The 23,179-nt window shown below is 39.1% G+C and overlaps 1 protein-coding gene across 1 annotated transcript; it reads right to left on the reverse strand.

The window, feature by feature from the left end:
- Nucleotides 1-790: 790 nt before the first annotated feature.
- On the reverse strand, nucleotides 791-20,490 carry GPR37 (G protein-coupled receptor 37). The gene is given in 2 exon segments (NM_001257869.1): nucleotides 791-1,891; nucleotides 18,815-20,490. Coding segments are annotated over 2 exon segments (1,842 nt in total). The 5' UTR covers nucleotides 19,838-20,490; the 3' UTR covers nucleotides 791-1,072.
- Nucleotides 20,491-23,179: the final 2,689 nt, after the last annotated feature.

A 23,179-nucleotide genomic window follows, 5' to 3' on the forward strand; every position in this document is an offset into this window, starting at 1 on the left:
TATGAAGTATCAAGTTAAAGGTAGTATTTGAATGTTCTAATAAAAATATATATTTTATTATTCCACTCCTATACTTTCATTGCACTTAAAGAAATTAAGTTGTATAGATTTCATCAAGTTTATTTTTCAAAAGGAGAAAAATTAGAATTCAGAGTGCTATACGTAGGATTCACAAAGCTTCAAAGGTCAGTGTTCAGAGGCAATCAGATGACAACTGCATTTTAAAACTCTTGATTCTGCCCAGAATTCCTCAAGGGAAAACCTGTAGCTCTATGTGCTAGTTCAAAGGCAAATTTTTTAAAAAAGAAACTTTCTTCCTACCCTGCTATTTACTCATATTTTATAAGTATTCAGAAGTAACTTGACATCTATACCTGAATATTAAAAATACAGCTTTGTTTTAACATACAACATAGTTTTATGAATCATGCATATAAAATACTGCTATTAGAAAAACTTCTTTATGACATAATGATTACCTGCCTTAAAAGAAAATAGGTTATAAAACAGTAAGGCCAGTTTTAAATTGTGCATAGAACCAGTAATTGTATCTTTAAGGCAATTAGAAGATTTATTGAATATTGGTTAAAAGTAGATTGACAATGACATTAAAGAATAAAGTGTAATTTATTTGGTGCTACTTTGTGAATGCTTCCAAGTACAAATCATCTCACAATACCATATACAACATACTTTCAATCACAACTCAAATATAAAATAACCTACAAAATCACATGGCTATAATCAATATACAATAATTGTATTTTTAAAAGAAGAAAAAACGTTAGCAATTTTAAGTTAAGTTGCAGTAACTTTTTTCAAATAAAATATTAGCACCATACCAGATAAAATGATCTAAAACTATTGGCCTTCTCATTCTTCTTAAATAACTAAATAGAAACTTTTTTCAAAGCACAAATATTAATTTGCAAAATCAGTTCTACAGTAGTTAATATTTCTTTCTTTCTTGTTTCTTTTTTGCATTTTTCCCTATAAGGAAAAATATGAATTAAAAACTTTCACGGGATATGAAAATCAAACAAATAAATCTGACCCAACCAAGTACCGTCCTTCAGCAATGAGTTCCGACAGAAGCAAAAGTGGACATTTCACGGCGTATGGTACTGAAAGGCGAGAGTTCGAGTTCTGTGGTGTACTCGTTGTCATTGTCATCACTGGTCACCGTTGAAGACTTCTGAATGCATTCCTCACAGCAACAGCAGCAGCACTCCATGAAGGCCCGACTGAAGGGTTTGCAGAGACAGAAAAGGAGGACTGGGGTGACACAGGACTTAAAGAACAAAAGGAACTGGCTGATGATATTTAGGAGGTCCATTGTCTGCTGCGAAACCCCTGTAGCCATGTAGGCAGTAACAATGTTGCAGATATTCTCAGGAATAATGCAAAATCCATATAAAATGGTCAGTGCCACTACCGTACAGTTCATCTGGCTCTCTAGTTGAATCTGCCGCTTATTCCCTCGGGTACAGGCTTTCTCTGCTTTGCGGATTTTCCTCGCAGTCACTAGAGAGCAGGTGATGGTGAAAAGTGTGGGCAAACAAAAGTAACAGCCAAAATACCACCAGAGTCTCGCACTGTCGTAGGTGAGGGCTAGAACATAGATGGTGTCCGGTAAATCAGGAGAGATCTTAATAATGCACCTTTCTGCTGGAGCTCGGCCACTAAACCCCAAATCCTCCTTGCTCAGCTGGCGGAGAACAACTTCTGGAAGTGCTAACAGTAGAGCTCCCACCCATATGACAGCCAGTTTGGCAGTTGTTGAGGAACAGTTTTCGATCATTTCATAGTACATCTGTACGTTGGTGGCAGCACGGAAACGGTCTATGCACAGAGCACATAAGGTGAAAGTGGTGACTCCCAGAGAAGCGACCTGTGGGGGAACAGAGAAGACATTTATTCCCAGTGTCCCCTGAAAGATCAAAGCACTAGGGAATAAATGCAGACTGGCAAAACCGTAAAAAAAAAAAAAAAAAAAAAAAAAGATAAATAAATAAAAATAAGAGAGAGAGAACAGTTTTCCAGAATGAGGCATGGGTAACTGGGCTCAGGACATCAGCTGAATCATTGTAAGCATAAAAATAGAAAACAAACTGTAGTGGGTTGAGGGTCATAGAGTGCAGAACATTTAGGACTGGAAGGATCCATAAAGATCAGCTAGTCCAATCCCTTTTTATTATAGATAAGAACCCAGATACACTAAAAATCTTATTCACCACGAAAGTGTCTGCCACTAGGAGAGCTAGATAAGGAGTCAGGGTAGTGCAGAAATTCCCATTTTCATTGCTGACCAGGATTCTCATGTTTTCCAGTGTGAGGGTCAGTAGTGTGCCTTACACACGGCAAATACCAAAGAGTTTATTGTCTCCAATGGACTAAATGATGAGAGGGCTCCTCCAATTTTTCCTAAATGCAAAATAAAGTATGACAGTATTATCTTCAAAGGCATACACTTACAGAAAACAAGAAAGGGAAATTCGCCAGAGGCCAAAATCAAAAAGGAAACAAATTTCAAACAGGCCAGAGACTCCTCCCTGTTCATGCTGCCTGTTTACCTTAGGGGCACCTGCCCGTCCTGGTGAGGGCTTCAAGTTAGTTTTAGCTAGAAAAATGGGGCAAGATGCCCAGGTACACAGGGGCAGGAAACCGAGCTGGGGCCAATGTGGGTGGGGATTGGGTCAAAGACTCCCTGTGAATTTGGAACTCCTCAAATGCTGACATCTTAAGAGGTGTAAGGAGATAATGAAGAAATCTGCCTATATGACAGGATTTGGGTCTGGATGAACTGGGGGGAAAGGAGGCAAAAAATGGCAAATTCTAACCAGGAGCCTGAACTTACATGGTGTTAGGATCAGAATTTCCAGGATCTATGTGGCTCAGAAAACCCAAAATACAATTTAAAATAATCCCAGGCACCTGGTAAAAATCAAACAAATCCTCTCTGGAAGAATGTACTTTAAAACCAGACCTCAAAAAATCCTATAGTTAAAATTCAAGGGACACAGGTTCACAAAATCAAAAGTCACAATATGCAAGAGACAATTAGCCACTATGAATTTATATGCCAGAGATACAGAATCAGACATAAAAAATATATTTATCATAAAATAGGTATGTATATCAAATTTAAAGAAATAGGAGATACTTCAGAAAATCAAAGAAAATAGAACCTGTAAAAATACAGGAAAATATGCAGAAAGTAGCCAAAAAGAATGTCTAGATATCTCAAACACAGGAAAATTTTGGAGCAGAAAACTCTTTGACAATAACCAAATGAAAAACTGTCTTCAAAAAGGCACTGTTCTTGTAAGCATATGGTCCAGACATCTAAAAAAGTCAACATTTAAAGGTTAAGAACCAAAAATATGTACCTATTTTTTTTCACATGGAGGCTTTCCAGGAATATAAACACATGTTCTTAATGTAAGCATGCTATCATTTCATTTACTTATAAAACATGTATTAAGCATTGTACATGTACTCAAATGGGGCAAACAGATACATATCCAACACAAGCATCCATTTATTGATATCAACTCCATGCCGAGCACTATGCTTGGTGTCGAGAAAATAGAAAGCTACAAGAAGCAGTGACTTCCCTCAAGCACATCATAGTCAACCAAGATGGGGACGATGGTTCTCAAAGTTACAACATGAACACAGCAATCACCTGGCAATATTAAAGCCACTTCAATATTTGGGGGAAAATTGAAGTAATTTAATATATAATAAGTGTAGTCATTATCTATGCATTCAAACAAGAACAAGGAGTAAAAGGTAAAATGTCAATAAGGTTTCAGATAAAATATGAGACTAAAAGAAAACTCCCTGGGTGGATGGAATGCTTTGGTCTACACCCCAGACAACTCGAATATATGCATTTGCTCTCCCCTGCCTGTTGGTAGGAAGGTTTAAGCAGCATGATATAGGCCATTCCCTGGCAAAGGGGCAGGGGAAATGTAAGTATAATGTTAACATCTAATTTTTTAAAAGTCAAAGGGATGATGTTGACAAAAGGGGAACCATTTGTCATACAGTTTTAGTACTCAAAACATTAGTTGTTTATCTACTACATTCAAGCTGTCACTCTCCCCAGAGCTATGGCAAGTTGCCTTGTGGATTTCGACAGTTCCAATGTCAAATATTTTCTCCTTGTACGCTACATATCAGACGGTGTCTACTAGTTCTAATACGGAAAATAAGGACATTGTATGTACGCCCTGACTACTCTCATAACTATTAGTGGAGACAGTCTGAAAATGAGGTATAATGAGATGTTAACTATATTACAAGCAAAAATGAAAAAAATGTGGCTAGCAAAGCTCTAGATCAGTGCAGATAAAGAGGCATGACTGGACTTATCACCACAATTCTTATTCTCCAAACTTTTAAGGTTAACATCAACCTAATATGACTTCAAATGAAAAAAAAAAAAAAAAAAACTCCACTTTCACCTTTTAATAATTAACTTTCAAACTAAAAATTGTTCACATTGATGAAAATTTGTTTTGCATCTATGCTGGAGGCACAGAATAATTCTAAAATTGAAGTCCACATTGTACAACTGTCTTATGATTATGTTTTAAAATGTCAGCAATTGCCGGGCGCGGTGGCTCAAGCCTGTAATCCCAGCACTTTGGGAGGCCGAGACGGGCGGATCACGAGGTCAGGAGATCCAGACCATCCTGGATAACACGGTGAAACCCCGTCTCTACTAAGAAATACAAAAAACTAGCCGGGCGAGGTGGCGGGCGCCTGTAGTCCCAGCTACTCGGGAGGCTGAGGCCGGAGAATGGCGTGAACCCGGGAGGCGGAGCTTGCAGTGAGCTGAGATCCGGCCACTGCACTCCAGCCTGGGCTACAGAGCGAGACTCCGTCTCAAAAAAAAAAAAAAAAAAAAAAAAAAAAAATTAAAAACAAAATAAAATAAAATAAAATGTCAGCAATTGCCACACTTGAAGACATCTAAGAATGGCTGGCCACTTTCTAAAATTCTGTATCAAACAGTATCACGTAGAAATTACAGTACATTAATTTATAGATTTTTGAAACGACATTTGTATACCAGTTTTTCAAATGTTTTGATTCATTTCTCTTAGGTCTGTTAAAAACAAAACAAAACAAACAAAACTTCTTCAACTATCAGAAACCCTCGTCAAGTCTTTCGTGCCATCTTCACTAAGGCAAATCTGTGTGCATGCTTCCCCGTCACTTTATAGCCCAAGTGAGTCCACATAAACAAAGCTACCAAAGTTTATGCTATGCATCCTTCTGAAATCATGAATAGGATTTCTATTAAAAGGAAAGTTCACTAACATAAAAATACTGGAGACTCTGAGGAGAGGCAATCTGTTAGGGGCTCAGAACATCTGTTTGCTTGGTGGTTTTCTATCATTACTTGCTAAGAACACAGAATGCACAAAAGATAGCATCTTCTCTATTAATCTCCCTAGTTTTAAATCTACAGATTGAAAAAATATGGATCAATTATCACAAATGCTAGTAACTGCATACCTAACTCCAGGAAGTTACAGTCTTTAATGAAAGGTAATGGCAAATGCGTGTGGGTGGACATGTATTAAGATGGGTGTGTTAGATTACCAACTCCTTAGGTATCAGAAGCTGTGCTGCACATCCGCTCTTAATTAGAAGACGTTAACTGCCTAAGAAAGCAAAACAATGTTTTTCCAGGTCCTTTACCTTCAATCTCATAAGATAACAAAAGCCAGGACAAATGTTAAGCAAGATTTACATGTGTTCCAACTTATCGTCAGGAATTCTACACTTGTTTTATCTGAGGATGCTCAATTCTTCATATTCCCAAAAGCGTTAGTACCAAGTCAAAAGCTCAAACATACATGATTTGTAGTCTTTTTCATAAATCATGAATTAAGGAATCATCCCCAGATTTCATATACAAATTTCAAAAAGCTCCTATATCCAGGCTCCTGTTTTCAAATTGAACTTTTCTCTGATGGTACTCTCTGCAGTTAGGATCCAGCTGCAACAGGGTAAACAGTCCAGAAAGGTCACAAGAGCAACAGTGAAAGTTGCTGAAGGTGCCAATGAAGAAAGTAGCCCTGCTCCAAATGTAGCCAGCACTTGGGACGCAGTTGCCAAGAGCAACTGCAGCCCAAATGCCAGTCCTAGACATCTACTCTCTTCTGCTGCCACTTCCTGCAGTGATATCATTTCAGATCTTTTTTCTGTAAATTCACTTATGTACTATATTTTAGGGTGTGAAAGAGCAAGAAATGTACACAGGCCCCGTCTGTACTTTTCCGAATTATTTATAGGAGGCTTTAAACATGTGTAAAGAATTAACTGCACATCTCAGAAATTAATTGATAAAAATCATACGAATAATGAGTGGCGTTCTAATTTCTGCTTACCCAAACATGAAATCTATCCATGTAATTAAAATTCCTAGATGTTGGAGCAACATGAAAAGATTTCTATCACAATTTTGAAATATACTTGTTTACATACAGCTTATTAAAAATTCTACCAAGATGAATAGTGCAATTATGTGCAATTATAAAACTGCATCATGAACGCCAGATCTTCTGCATTTAATGCCCACATCTGATTGCTAAAATTCAATATCACCATGAAATATGCTCTTGGGAGTAAAGCTGTTAAGCATTGGCTTAGATGGGTAGTTCTTTGAAGCAACATCCTGAGAGACTGAATGAGTAAGATGCAATCTCTTATTAATTAAACTGCAATGGGAGGAATAATTAACAGCAACAAAAGCAGAACTGTAAACACTTTTCATAGACAAGACTATTAACTTTGAGAATTTCAAGATCAGAGGAAACTTAGAAACACAATTTTAACTATTGGTGAAAATACGATATTGAGCATTTTGAGAGGATTGGCATTAGAATACAGAGATGGCAAAGGAATCAAAATAAACAACTCTAAGATCTTTCAAACAACAATGTTCTGTGCTTCTTTGTGTCCCAGAGTAACAGCAATAAAGCTCCTTCAGCTCCCACCCAGTCCACATGTGGAGCAGTGAGGCTCTGGATGCCAAAGGAAGGGGTTTAGGGTCATTCTTCTTGATCACCCCTAAAGTGTCCCAATTTTAGTATCATTATGCCTTTATTGAACACTGTATTACTAGCAAAGAGACCACTGCATTAGCACAATGCTATATGTGTGTGTCTTGTCTTTAAGAGAGAAAGAGAGAGCACCTACAAAATATACTGTAGCTGCTGCTGGGAACAATGATGAATATAGCAGGTATTTTATCCTCAAAAGGTTTGGAATCCATGACAGAATTTCTTGACTATCTCCCACCTGCTACCATGCAGCCAGCAAGTTGCCTTATATATGGAATGACTCATTACAGTCTACTAGGCAGAGAGGATTCACTAACAGTTTCTGGCATGCTTGCTGTGACTCCCCTTGATCTGGGATATACCCATGTATGCCTGGAGACTGCAGTTGAGAATCACTAGTTTAACAAGATTGGAAGACAAACATAATTTCACAATATCTCTTAGGGAAATTGCTACAGATGTCTAACTAGCTTTACAGGCTGACCAAATTGTAAAACATCTCCTGATAAATACTTGCATTTCAAGAGACGTGATCTAAATCTTTGCAAATATCATCTATGTCCTACTTAGTCTATTAGACTAGGATAACTTTGGGATTGTCAGTTTGACTGTTTATTAACAATGCAGTACAGTAATGATTTGTATTTTAACTGAAGTATCTATTTAAATCTGTGCAATAGAAGGATGGTACAAAAAGGAAAGAGAACTTGAAGACCACCTGAAATTCATGTCTAAATGTACTCTTTGTTGCTCTTGACATACACAGTAACTCTTATAAAGTTGTAAAAGTTTGCTCCCGTGTAGGAAAAAAAAAATAGCCCAGGAATGATTGCCATTAGCTTTATATGTTACTTTAGTCATTTAGAAAATCATTAAATAAATCATTTAAAGTTTGGATGGGTTTCTTAAGTTTTTTCTTATATGATAATATAGAGATAACAAATAGATAAATTTTCTCTTACAATGATATAATTTTAGAGGTAAAATTTATGCTATTACAATATTTGCTCATTTGGAGATTTATAAGATACTAGAGAATGAATACTAAGGGCTTAAATCACTCATAAAATAATTTTATTATATTCTATATTTTGAATGTTTTTCTAACTCTAACAAAACTCCAGTTTGAAGTCATCTAAAAAGGCTTATTCCCAATTACAGTCAAAGTGCAATTGGCTCAATTTAATGATCCAGATATTTCAAGCGACATTCCAGATGTTCAATATTCAAGTGACATTCAATACCCTGACAGATGAGTCCCCATCTTTTCCTTGCCTCAGTCTTCTTAAGAAGGAGCAAGGTAATATGTATTTCTCCCCTTATTTGTGGATGCTGATAGGATACACTATGAGAGCCTACTGCAAAGTGAAAAAAGAAACCTATAAAGTATGGAGGATTTTGAAAATATAATGGAAGGTTTTGTGAATGGTTTCTTGAGTTACCTTTTAAATTTTGTTACAGAAAGAAACCAACAAAAAACAGGTAGTTTGGTTAGGATAATGAAGGAGTACAAATACAATCACCTGCATGGAAATGATACGGGTCCTCATCTAGTCCCTTACCACCACTGGCAAGACTGAATTTAGAGAAACCCAACTTGGTAGTTATAAGAACCATAAATATAACTCAGCTTTCAAATATTTTGTCCCTCTCTTAAACTTGTATTTATGAGATCATGAGTTCCAAATTTTGGTTCAGCACCTATGCTGTCCAACTTAAGACAGCTACTTTATACCACTGATGAGAAATTAACCCAGTCAGTAAGTTATATGACAACAATGACTTTGGGGAAACATTCAGAGTGAAACTATCTCTTGATAAAATAAGAAAAAGTGTATTGCTCTTTCCAGTAATTTTAATTCCCATGTTTCCCTAGGTTTCTGTTAAAAAAAAAAAAAAAGTACAAACAGAAAGAAACGTATAAGGCAAAATACTTAATAAAAGGTATAAAGCATACTTTATAAGTCAACATATAACTAGATTTCATTTGTCCCACTGCTCAAGTCTTATTTAAAGCGACTATCAGGACCTGAGGAACCTGGGCTACCATTGCCACTTTGTGCTTAAATGTCTGTTCATTCAAAATGATATGAAGAAAGAGCCCATGGATGCTTTACGAAAAACAGTAATCTACAGAGATCCTGTCTTAGCTATTGCTGCATTTCTCAGAAGCTTACTGCAGACAAGTAAAAAAAAAAAAAAAAAAAGATTAGAAATGAGAGTAAGATGTGAAATAGACAACACAGAGCCCATAAAATACAAGTCATAAAGTAAATTGTGTCTTTCACCAAACTTTCTGGTACAAATCAGTGATAACACTGATGGGGAAAGAAAAAACAAAAAAGTGTCCTTCTAAGCAAAATTTCCATCCTATGAAATTGAATCTACATGCTCAAGTACAGTGAAGTGACTAGAATACACTGATTTTTATAAAATAGGAAAATTTCTAACCAAGGTCTTGTTAACTGCATTCTAGCCTGGCTTATAGTTTACATAAAAAATATTTAAGTACATCTATTTATGTGCTGTCCTTTGTTTACAAGTAACCCTCAAAACAAGGGCATTATTGTTATGAAAACCCATTCATTAGGGTCGTGAATGATAACCTATTATGTCAGTGGTTACAGGCCTAACAACCAGTCAGGAAAAGAGCAGGATGAGCACAGGGTAGAGCCTCTAAATGGCTGGAGCTTGTATGTCTTTGGCTTCTTCTTGCATTTTTCCATTATCCTTGTCCTTGCAGCATTTCAGGGCAGCTTCCCATGGGAGATACTTTTTTGAGCACGAGTTGGGGAGCACGTTTATCAGAGCCACTGTTTATCAGACTGCTCTGAATAAGATGACCTTTTCCAAAAGGTCTTCATTTTGGAGTGTATGCAGATCATGATACTGTGGCAGTGACACACTTAGATTAGTATTTCTAAACCAAAAACAGAGGAGAGACTTTCCCCATCCCTTACATGTGTGCACACACTGCTTGTGCACTCTCTGGAATGAAACAGAATTCTGGCAGCCACTCTTCCACAGTCAAAGGGAAGGCTTCTTATCCTTGTAAACTGATATTTAGTCTGATATGCCCACATATAATAAATAACCATTTATTTCTAATATACTCAGACTATTCCATTTGTATGTGATTCCCAATGCTGGGGGGGAAAAATATTTTGAAAGCATCAACTATCAACTGTCATTACTGCCTCATTCTCTACCTTCTTTTCTTTTGTCTAAGCTTGATACCATGCTTTACTTATTTTAAAAACCATTTAAGACTATTTAAAAATCAACATATTCTCCCAAAACTTGTCTTGATTCCATAAATCCTCTTTCCCTTTATAGTCCTATCTTGAATTAAGGTTTCTTACCAATTATCACATCTATAGCACAGTACATTCCTTATATGGGTTAAAAAAATTCATTTAACTACAACCTGTCTAACATATTATAATTCCTATCAATCTGTCAGGTGTTTATTAAAATAAAAATGTAAATGGAGCAAGATTAGCATCATTTTGTCTTAAGATATAAACCATCTATATTAGATTCTAAAGATTCCATGTTTATTCTCAGTAATTACAAAATCATTTCAAAATGTAATATTTTCCCCCAAGCCCACAGTCCAGTTTTCAATCTTTGGTATTATTATGATGTTCCTAATCAATCTTAAAGTGACTTGGAATGTCAGTTGTTTACCTTGGGGTTCTGATAAGTTTCCAAAAAGTAGTAACACATTTTTACATATTTCCCTTTCTGGCTAATGACATTGATTTGCATGATTGTGAATTCAAACTAAAAACAAGATTATTTGTATTTAGTTCATCAAGATTTTAATAAAATTGAAAAATCCTATTTTAGGACAAAATTTATCTGCTTTTAACCAAAATTTCACCATTGGTAGTCTGTTAAGGAAGTTTCTTTCTTGATGCAATCTTCTTATAAAAGGCGGTTATTTCTAAATCACATATCCTGATGCGAATTGGCTTATCAGATGCTTTTCCTATATAAAAAGGATTTGAACTAGGGAGACAATAGTAAAGATAGGCCCTGAAGACGGGAGTTGATGAGGAAGGGGCTACTTTGAAAAAAAATTAAAAAGTAACATCCCTGAGTAGAGTCACAGACCTAATGAGAATGTCTCATTCTAGGCAGGGATCAAATCAATGACCCTGGCCTCATTAATGAATGTTACGAACCATCCAAGTGTACAGATAACACTGAAAACTATCACAAATTTACAAATGGAAAGTATTCTGTCTCAAGAACAAGACTGGCACAGTGATCATATCCTGAATGGAAGTTTTATGAAAAGTATCTACACTTACTTTGCAAATAAAAAAAGACCCTCCATATTTGAGGCTGCAGCAATCCCATTCTCAACTCCACTCTGAAATATTTAGGAGTTAGTCTTGGCAACAAGGATGAGTTCATTATTGGACCTTGGCAGGTCAGTTCTTGGGAAGTGAAATGACAGGCGCATCCCTGGAGGATGGAGCAGAAGTGTAAAGGCAGAGACAAACTGCACTGCATAGCTGCCTTCCCATACCTCTCCCACAATCTACATCCCAGACACAGGTCCATGTGCTTCCAATGGGATACCGTTAACTCAGGTTGCAGCACATAAGATGAATGCCATTAAAGGTGTAAAAACTGTATCAAGGTCCACGCAGCCTAAGTATGAAAGCAAAGGTAGACCCTCACCCACTCAGCCTTCCGTAAACTCAAAAGCTTGTATCTGTTTTACTTCTGCAGACCTATTTTCTTCCTTGTCTCTGTGGAAGGATACTTTGCTGACATAACAGGATACCTTGGAAGCCCTCAGGAGCTCACAATAAATCTTCACTCTGATTATGTGCTTGAGAGATGAATCTAATTTTGAGGAAATCCATTCATCATGCTCCCCTTTCCTCAACTCCACAATGGAGTCTAAAGTATCCCCCTTGTCCATCTTCTTTCTTAGGTTTTCTAAGGTCAAATTAAACAATTTGTATATGTTTTGATAGTTTCAGAAGAACTAAATTTAATATACTCTTATTACATTGCCAAATAAGCCATGCATTTAAGTAAAATGTTTATTTTTGACTTATTTAGTGTCCTTATAGCTAATAAGGACTAACTGTAATGCAGAGATAGTTATCCTAGGCACTGGCACAAATTCCTATTTTAAAAGAAATTTCTAGTACTGAACTATCTGCTGAATTGTTTTGCCAATTTTTATTATGGGCTTTCTATCCTGGGAAAGCTAAAGAAAACAAAAAAGCAAGAATTAAAACATTTTTATATTTGTAACTTTTCATCATGGATCTAGGTTGTATGGGCATTTATGAAGATCAATAGTAAGAATATAATTGAAAAGAATTAGAGGGAGCAGTTTTCCCTTTAATTTCTCCATCTCCAGTCATAATAAGTACAACTGTGACCTGACCCAATTCAGTGCCATTTCTGAGCTTCCACGATGCTTTGTGCAAACCTCTACTATAATATTCATCATGGTGTAGAACATTACTTTACTTTTCTGTAATTTTAATGGCAGTGGTTCGTCTCTGATATTCATCTTTGGAGACTTTTCTCCCTCTTCCTCTACTGCCTTCTCCTTCCCACTCCTGACATAGTACCTCGCATACAAGAAAAACCGGGTAAACATTTGATAAATTAATGGATGGTGAACAAATGAATGAATGATGACATCTATGTAAAAGGATTACAGAAAATAATAAAGTATTCAAATTGCTCTTTAATCAGTTATTGGGTGCTGCTGTTTTATATATAATCCTTAAAAGCTGAATGCCAGACAATATCTACAGAAGGGAAGTAAAATAAATCAATTTTCCTATTTATACTTCATTGACAAGCTTTAGAAAAGGACACACTCTCATTACAATCAATGGCTAAGGAAACTATTTGGATTTCTTATTTGAATACTATAAAGCTTTCCTTTCTTGTGTAAGATCCAAATTCAGTTAACTTCACCATACATCATTCAGAAGTGAAGTTATAAATAAAAACACACTCTAAGAAACACTTTTCTTCCTGTTAGAGTCATCAGCTAAATATTTTCATTTGCATGATAATATACAAAATGATTACTAAAAGATTAATGGGAAATCATAAAATACTTGTTCAGCACCATTCTCATATATTGAGTACATTTTCCCTAAGAATACTATTAGTAAATTTAAAATTGCTCATAGAACAGTATGTTTCCACTTAAAAGTCCAGCAGAATACCTAATGGCTAATCCACCTCTCAAAGAAAATTTACCATATGCCATGATAAATGTTCTATTACTTGAATGCAGGCGTTCTAGGGAAATCTGTGTAGAATTGGATAGGTGTATGGCGCTATCATCTTCAACCTCCAAACAACCTTCCTTTCTTACTTGTCAATGCTAGCTACAACCTAAGACAATGAAAGAGCCATTTATTCCACTCAATTTAAAGCCAGTATTTCTAAAGTCATTGGAGAAGCTGGTTCCTCTCATTAGAAAATATTCTAGACTTGTCACAAATTATCCCCAGACCAGAGGCCATGGTAAGACATGTTCCCTTTATTCTCCCTCCACCTCTGTGCAGGAATTTTGTATCCCAGTAAAATAAAAATACAGTTAGATCTGGGGTTATCTCATTATAATTATTTGAAGCCTTCTGCTCTACAACACACCATGGAGGTGTGAGTTCTTTAAACTAAAGAGAATCTCAATCATTCAAAACCTCCAATTAATGTACAAACAGACCTTAATCTGTTATCTGGGATCTGGGTCAGATGATACCTTGATTCTGACTTCCATTAAATAATGAGCAAAGATTCATTCCAGTTGCCATATTCGATGTCCGAATTATTTGAATTTTTTTTTTTTTTTTTGAGACAGGGTCCCACTCTGTCAACTAAGCTGGAATGCAGTGGCATGATCATGGATCACTGCAGCTTCAACCTCCAGGGTTCCAGAAATCCTCCCACCCCAGCCTCCTGAATGATTGGGACTATAGGCATGCACCACCACATCCCACTAATTTTTGTATTTTTTGTAAAGATGGGGTTTTGCCATGTTGGCCAGGCTTATCTTGAACTTCTGGGCTTAAGCAATCTCCCTGCATAGGCCTCCCAAAGTGCTGGGATTACAGGGGTGTGCCACCACACCTGGCCCAAATTATTTTGTGTTAAACACTTGTTAGATTCCTAAGTGAATGGTAGGTATGGTAGGGAACTCCTCTGCCATTCTCCTATTGCAATCCACACTCACACATATCTCCACCTCCCCCAATACACATAAAAGCATACTACATATACAACTTTTGTTTTGAGTATAGTTTTTTTCTTGTGACTATGTAATAAACCACTTCAAAATGATGTGTCTAGGAGGATGGCCATCATCTATCCAAATTTTCTTCTCTCCTATCCGGCTTCTCCTACCATTTCATTTGTCCTTGGTCTTTATGAGATTTATTACTAGGCCATAAATATGTCATAATCCTGGAATAGAAAAGGAAAAGTCATCAACTACAACAGTTCCCAGAACATTCTCACTCACAGCGATATTAAACATCATAAAACTTCCTTTCTCACAATAGACCTTGGAAGCTGGGTGCTATCCTCAAGCTTTAGGCCAACAAATTAAAATAGAAAGAGGAGTTGAATGCAAATTACAAAGAGTATAGTTTTTACTTAAGAAATATCTCCTATTTTTCTACACAAACCCAAATCTCCCCCAAAATTCCATGATTCCCTTCAGATTATGCTAATACTCAAGCTGTAGAGGAGAAAGAACTGTGGTAGAAAAGAAAAATAAAGCAAAAGAGAAGCTAGGAGAGAAAAATTGTAAAAATCAATCATAATCAATTGAGAATACAATTTAAAATTATGAAAAATTTTAAAATAAAAACACTGGAAAAGGTTACACATATTACTGGAAAATGGTAAATGTTACATCATAAATCAATAAGAATGTATTATACATAGTTTTTTAAAAAAGGAAAAATAGCCAAGAAATAAATTAGTATAAGAAAGTAACAAGTGAAGGAAAGACAAAATTTAGAAATATGAAAGGAGACAAGATGTCAAACAATTTTTAAAAATCTTGAGGTCAGAGGCAAAATTTTGGAAGGGGATTTGGAGAAAGTTTGAACGAATGTAATATATTTGTAATGTCCTTCACCAATCTAACATACTTCATGATTTTAAGAACATAAAATGTAACCTATATAACTTTTTGGTCATTAAAGTAATCTTGCTAGGCTCATTAAAAAGCATAGTTGTCTCAGATTATTGCAATTTTAAAAATTTTAATTAACTATCAACTGCAGAACTTACTGCAGAAATTACTGAGAAACAAGATGAAACCTAAGAACAAAAGAATCTATACATTTCATTATATAACAAATGATGTTTACAGGTTTTTATTTTTTCCTGTGTCATGGATAAAAAAAAAAGAAAAAATGTTTCAGATGCCAAAGAGCAGAAAGGAAAACACTCACTGGATAAAGCTTGTGCTTCATACATGTTTGTCTAATCAGCAAATATAAACATGAAGCATTGAGACCAAGGGTCTGGTGGCTACTGACTAGGTATATATGTTTAGGATAGTCTCGGAGCTTCAAATTTCATCTTTAAAATGAGGGAGTTGGATTAGAACATTATCTATGTCTGATTTAACATGACTGTTCAAAAGCTACCGTAGGCCGGGCACCATGGCTGACGCCTGTAATCCCAGAACTTTGGGAGGCAGAGGTGGGCAGATCACAAGGTCGAGAGATCAAGACCATCCTGGCCAACATGGTAAAACCCCGTCTCTACTAAAAATACAAAAAAAAAAAAAATTAGCCAGGCATGGTGACACGCACCTGTAGTCCCAGTTACTCGGGAGGCTTAGGCAGGAGAATAGCTTAAACTGGGGAGGCAGAGGCTGCAGTGAGCTGAGATCATGCCACTGCACTCCAGGCTGGAGACAGAGGAAGACTCTGTCTCAAAAAAAAAAAAAAAAAAAAAAAGCCACTGTAGTGGATGCTGTGGTTTTCCACCCAGATAGCTCCCTCCAAAGACCTTCAAGAATTGAAGCACTGATTCCTCCAGCTGTTGGGGCTATTGGTTGACAGTGCTTAGCTGCATCCCTTTCTAGGAATTGCCCTTGACCAAAGAGATCCACCCAACTCAAGGTTATACCCCAACCTGGAAGCAGTCTTGCATCCAATGCCTTACATCTAATGACTGGTCCATAAAGAGATGTAAAGGCTGAGCCCTCTTGCCCCGATTTAGGATATGGCTGCATGGCCATCCCAGCCCTAAAGCTCCTAATGGTGTCAGCTGAGGTCTTTGTGGCAACTGCATCACAGTTCAACTTCTCCCTTTGCCCAATCCTGCTTTCTTCCTTCCCTAATAGGTGTTGAACCTGAGAGCACAATCCAATAAACTTGATGCCCCAATAAATCTACATCTCAGGGCCTGTTTTTGCAGGAACCCAACATACGAGAGACCCTAAATACCTCTTACTTTTGTGAAAACATCAGTGCCTCCTGGAGACACTTTTATTTTGACATTTGGGCTGTAGTTCTTGCTCTCAGTAATCAGGAATTATGAAGCCAGCAATATTGTCCAATAATTATTTATATAAAACATTATAAAATTATTTCAGAGTAATAAGGATTAGGTAGAAATATAGAAACACTATATATTAAAATTTTCACTCACTATTTTAACAGTAAAAATGTATATTATACTCTAATTTAAAAAATATAAACAAATGAGTGAATTTTTTAAGCCTTTGATTCTCTAAGAAAAATAAACGCTAGCACTAATAACTGAAAAATAGAGAAAGCTATTCGGATGGGGAAAAATTAAGCAAAAATACAGAAAGTAGACGATTTTACTAATAATAAGAGGTAAAAAACAAAGCACTCTTGAGGAACTAATTAAATTAAAAAGTGAAATACAAATGAAAGTATTACATTCATAAAAACTCAGAATTATGGAAAAAGAAAATTAAAATACATACATAATAAATGCCATTGCTCAAAATGCTTATATCTCATTAAATTAACCAAAGTCTTTATATTCTTTCCTGAATTTGATATTCTTTTAAGGTGTTCTTTCAAGAACTTTGATTTTTTTTTTCTTTCCCTAATTTCTTTTTTCTGTCCTACTGTTTTTCCTCTAATGTATACAGATTTCTACATGTCCAGTACATTTCCAGTGAGATAAACCAATAGACTTCTCTGTCATTGAGGTACCTCTCTTGTCCGCTTTATCTTTTGTCTTTTTTTTGCATAAGTCGATTTCTTCTGATAAAAAAAAAAAAAGAAATTTGAAACTGACCTTGAAGAGGCAGTTTGTTAAATAGACACGTATTCTCTAACATGAGTTCAACTGCCTCCTTCACAATTCAAAAATGAACTGTCTACCAAACAAAGTAGATGTTTCAGAGATACGCCAAGCTTGGCAACAGGAGAACTCATGGATGCCACTAAAGTAGCAACAGCTGATTTCATAGTCATGGAATGATCCTGCACCTGATCCCTGTCAGGATAACAGAGGGTCTTATTTACTGTCTCCAGCTTTGGTCCGTCTAAGTAGGTACTGTTTTCTGTTTACTTATCCCCCAGCTTTAGGCCTGGAACAATGTTGAACATAGTGTCACAGGCCCTGGTGCCAGACAGGATCAGGGGCTGTGGAATATTTACAGTTTCCCTTCTTCTGCTTCCATAAATGAAATGGACAGTCTGAATGGAGAAAATCAAGGGCCAGCTGGCTAAAAACACAACTGGCAGCAAAACAGTTGGGCCCCTTCCAAGAGCTGGTGTTTAAAGAGAGGCCATATAAAGAGCAAATTCCACCTACCACAATAGTGGGCCAGGACACTAGCTGTAGGATGAAACACTCAATTTCACTCAAAATGATTTTTGTTTCCAAAGTTTGGAAACTAGATGTGCCCCCTTCTTCTCAAGAAATTTTCTAGTCTTAGGGTCAATCCCTTAAAATAGCCAATCTTTCCACCTATAACAAATGACAAATGCATAACTTTGAGAATGTTAAACAAATTGTGGCCAAAGTCTTATCTTTGCTTAAGTTCACGCAAACACACAAAAATAAAATTAAGAAACCAAGATGGGAAAAGAAAGAAACAAGAAATGACTTTAAGAATTTAGATGGGATAGCATGGAAGACAGCCAGACACTTAAACTAATTTGAAAGGTTATTAATACATAATTAGGCCAACTCACAAAGAAACATAATTTTCTTTCTTTCTTTCTTTCAATAAAATATTACTCCAACTTTGGTGTTTAAGAAACAAATGCAATAATCTTCTTGGGGGAAAAGTCACATTGAAGCACTAGATAACTAGTAAATAAATGCTAATGATTTTTTTTTTTTTTTTCTTGTAGGCTGTGATGATGACAACCGTAGGCTGGCCATTCATTTAACCCTAAAATCTCTGACAAGTGCCAAATCAGAAATATGCATAACACCATATTCAGGGAGATAGATTTATACACAAAACAATTCTGTATATTGTGAGATCATCATTTTTTTTTACAGCACAGGAGCAGATGAATTTGATTTCGCAAAACTGCCTCTTTTTGTACATATATACATGCATAAATGATTGAAAAGAGAAATGAAAGAGGGCCCCAGATAAAAAGGAAAGGTGTTCAGCTAGGTAGTTGCATCCAGCAGCAGTTCTCTGATGCCATAATTCCGAAAAACAGATAAAGCCAATAGCTTGAGACCCCCCTGGAAGGCATTACCTCTATATAGGGCACGATCTTGCAGGAGAAGTCCTCCAGCAGCCACTTCTTGGTCAGCTCGTGGAAGATGACCAGTGGAAGGCAGAAGAAGATAATGAGAAAGTCCCAGAAGGCCAGGTTGGCCAAGAGGGAGTTGGAGATGCTCCGCATGTAGTAGTTGTGACAGACGATGCACATCACCGCCAGGTTGCCAATGATGCCGGTCCCGAAGATCACCACGGACAGACACATGACCGCGTAGGCTCCATAGGACTCCTGGGTCAGCGGGTAGAAGGGGTTCTTCAGTCTCACGCGCCGGTTTGTGCTGTTTCCCCGGCGGGGACCCCCAGGCTCATGGATTCCTTCACCCAAGGACCCATTCTGGGCCAGCGCCCGGCCCGGGAGTGCAATTGTCCGCCCTTCGTGCCCCGCCGGTCCATTGGCCGTCTTGGGTGGGGGCTTGTGGTGGGAACCTTGGAGTTTCCCGGCTCTCCTTGGCCAGTAAAAAAGATCGTTAGCTCCGGGCACTGTCTTCACACTCTGCTCCTGGCTGCGCCCGGAAATGCCAGCGCCTCTGGGACCCTTCTCTTCCTCCTCTGAGATCTGAAGGAAGAGCTGGAGGGCCGTGGGGCTCCCTCTCCCCAAACTTTCAGGAGGCTCCTGACCCCGAGCACCTTTCCACCTCCAGGGGCCAGGTGGCCTGGTTGGAGGTCCCGGGGGTCCAGCTGCCGACGCCTCCGCCCTTCTGCCTGCAGCCGGTTCACGGCCCGGGGCAGCTGGCAGGTCCCAGGAGGGCGCCGCAAGCACCGCTGCCCCCTGCTCCTCCCTGGGTGCTCGGGCTCGCAGAACGTCTCTTGCAGAATTTCCTGGTCCCCAGACGTCCCTGACGCGGCGCTGGATCACTGTAGGTGAACAGTTCTCCCCCAGACAAGTTTCGTTCCTGGACGCAGGGGCGAACCCGAGGGCAGAAGAAGCAGACACCTTGAGCAGTAACAGAAGCAGTAGCCGCGACATGCGGGCGAGAAGCGCGCCCGGGGCTCGCATGGCTTGGTGAGGGCACACCCGGCAGCCGCAGCTCCTGCTTAGTTAGGATCGACACCTGCTGCCGAAGTTGCTGCTGAGAGTTAGGCACATGTCACATACCCACCCCCGCCCGGGTAGCGGGGAACCGGAGATTACGGGGATAGCGGAAGAAGGGTCTTGGGGGTCACACACACGCCCAATACAATCCTTCCTCGTTTGGCATCTTGTGCATTTCTCAGCCAAATTCAGTCCCAGCGAGGTGTGCCCTCCAAGGTTCGTAGAGGGAATAGGCTACCCCCGGTGACCGACCTTGAAAAGTTGCAATCAACACCTGACTGTTGATTGTGTTGAGACTCGGGGGAGCCCGGACGAAACCCCACACTCCTCACTGCCTTTGGGTGGGGGTGGTGGCCTTCTTGGTAACAGTTGCTCTGCCTATTTACATCCTTTCGACAGTGTTTTATCCAGTTGCAAGCCGAGGTCTCTAGAGGAAAAGAAAAACAAGTCCCCCTCCCCCAGACGACTGGCAGTCACAACCCCGCTCCCAGCTCGCTGGAAACAGGTTGCAAACAGTCGGAAGCAGAGCTGATGCGCCGGCGAAACTCTTGCCCCACCGAACCCCAGCGACTTGAGAGCCTACTGCTGCCGAGAAGAAGCGGGATTCCAACCCTGCGGCCACTGCCAAAGTTGCTTCTCCTCCAGCTCAAAGTTGACGACGGGGCGAAGCGGGCTGCTGGACGGCGTGCCGCCGCAGAGAAGTAAATCGTGGGGGGAAGGGAGAGAAGAGGGCCCCTGCCCGTCGGTGGACAGTGCCGCTGGCCGCGGGAGCTAGTCACTGCCACAGCGGGCGCAGCCGGGGCGGGGAGGGTGGTGCCTGGAACCGCCGCGGGCCAGGCAGTGCGCGGCCGGGAAGGGGAGGTGGCCCGGCTTCGCCCTCGCGCTCCAGTCGCTGCGCGCGCCCGCGAAGCTCGACTCTTCGCTTGTTGCCTCCTCCCACTCCTTCGCCTCCTTCTCGGAGAGATACTGGTTTGTGGGGAGACGGGATCCCCTGGTGGTTCACCACTCACTAAACCCACACACGTTTCATTCAAGCCATTTGTAGCGGCTTCCACTCCGAGGAGCTGGGAGGGAACAAGGGCGGAGGCGCGGAGCCTGCGCGGCTCGAGGCTAGGGATGGGCGGGACAGGTTAATTCCCCAGATGTCGAAACCAGCCTAACAGGTCCCCGAGCCCGGGCTGGGGGCGGGTGCGGGGCGGGAGTGGAGGGTGGGGGTGGGAACCGGAATATGAGAGGGGTCAGGGGAGGGAAGGGAAGAGGGTAGCACGGGAGAGAGCAGCAGGGTCCCCTCCAATCTGTCGCGGCTGATGCGCATGCCCAGGTCTCAGCTCTAGGGGGTGGGGGGACGGGGGAGGGGTGGCCGGGGGAGGGGAGTCTGCGGGGAGTAAGAAGGTGAAACCTTATCTCCTCAGGTGGTCTCTAGAGTGAGATATGAGAGAATGGGAGCTCAGAGGTGTCAGTCATAGGGAATTACCAGTTCCAGGATTGGGATGCAGAGGGAGAATGCTCAGGATGCACCATTACCTTTAACACTGAGTTAGGAAGCATCCTACCAGGGTTACTTCGTACCACCCAGAGCATAGTGAGGTAGTTGTATTTGATGAAGTAGTGGAAAAGGACTGGAGGCAGAAAATTACTTGAACAGAACTCCCAGCACGACTGTCCATGCTTTTCCAACCTTTCTACTCTACCCACCCCACAACCCTGTCAAAATTGTCAGGGCATAGCTAATAAAATAGACAAATTAATGAAGAGAAAATGATAGAGGAAGAAATAAACACATTCTGAATTTTTTTTTTTTTTTTAAACAGAGTCTCCTTGTATCGCCCAGGCTGGAGTACAGTGGTGCGATCTCTGCTCACTGCAACCTCCGCCTCCCCCGGTTCAAGAGATTCTCCTGCCTCAGCCTCCCAAATAGCTGGGACTACAGGCACCCGCCACCGCCACCATGCCCGGCTAATTTTTTTTTAAATTTTTTTTTTTTTTTTTAAGTAGAGACGGGGTTTCACTATGTTGGCCAGGCTGGTCTTGAACTCCTGACCTTGTGATCCGCCCGCCTTGGACTCCCAAAGTGCTAGGATTACAGGCGTGAGCCACCACACCTGGCCTGATTTTTTTTAAAAGCAACACATCTAGAGAGGCAGGAGAATATAAAATGGAACATATGATACTAATTGTGGTAAATGGAATAATGCCCCCCCCCCAAAAGATGTCCGAATCCTAATTCCTAATACCTGTGAGTATGTTACTTTACAGGGCAAAAGGGATTTTGACAATGTAATTCAGCTAAGACTCTTGAGATGGGGAGAGTATCCTGATTATCCAGGTGGGTACATTACAATCACAAGAGCCCTTACAAATGAGGGTCAGGAGGGTCAGAGTAAAAACATAAACACGAGCCAAGTGATGTGGGCAATCTCTGGAACCTAGAATGGGCATAAGAAAGGATCTACCAGCCCATTTGAGACTTCTGACTTCCATAACTGTAAGATAATGAATATGTGTTGTTTTATGCCACAAAATTTGTGGTCATTTGTTGCAGCAGCAATAGTAAACTAATACACCATTAAATCTACAAATGGAGACAACAGGAATAATTGTATAGAAAAATATAAACTACCAAAAATTGTTCAAGAAGAAAATTTTCAGAAACTGTAATAGAACTATAACATTAAAGAAATCAAATCATTCATCAAGATCTACCCAGAAGAAAGCACTAGACCTTAGCATATCCTATGGAATAAATATACATTTATACAAAATGTTTCAAAGCTACTCAGTTCATTTTGTGAAGCCAGAATAACCTTAATAGCAAAATCAGACAAAGCCATAAATAGTGAAAAATATAAGCTAATAGCAATATTCCTTTGTACGTTAATTTATTCATTTATATACACTAACTCATTCTCTCAAATTCACTACTTCATTAAAGAAATATTCTGCTCAAGTTACTTACGCCAGAGCAATGAATAAAATAAAGTTGTGCTCTCACTGAATTTTTATTTTCTTGTATACTCATAAAAAGGACAAACTAGGCTTATGTGTATCACCAAGACTGAATCTCAGAAACAGAAATGTAAGGGAAAAACATAGAACTTGATGTCTTAACTATATAATGCTACCATTTGTGTCTCTCTTAAAATGCACATAAAACAATTTAATAATCATACATTACATGGTGTATCATATAAAATATGTGAATGGAATAAATACACATCAACTTCAGAATATTAGTCACCTCAGGAAATAGAAGAATGGTAATGGGATGGAAGGAAGCTTCTACTCTAACTGTAGTATCTTGTTTCT

The sequence above is a fragment of the Macaca mulatta genome, chromosome 3 (genome assembly GCF_049350105.2).
Source record: "Macaca mulatta isolate MMU2019108-1 chromosome 3, T2T-MMU8v2.0, whole genome shotgun sequence".
Lineage (NCBI taxonomy): Eukaryota > Metazoa > Chordata > Mammalia > Primates > Cercopithecidae > Macaca > Macaca mulatta.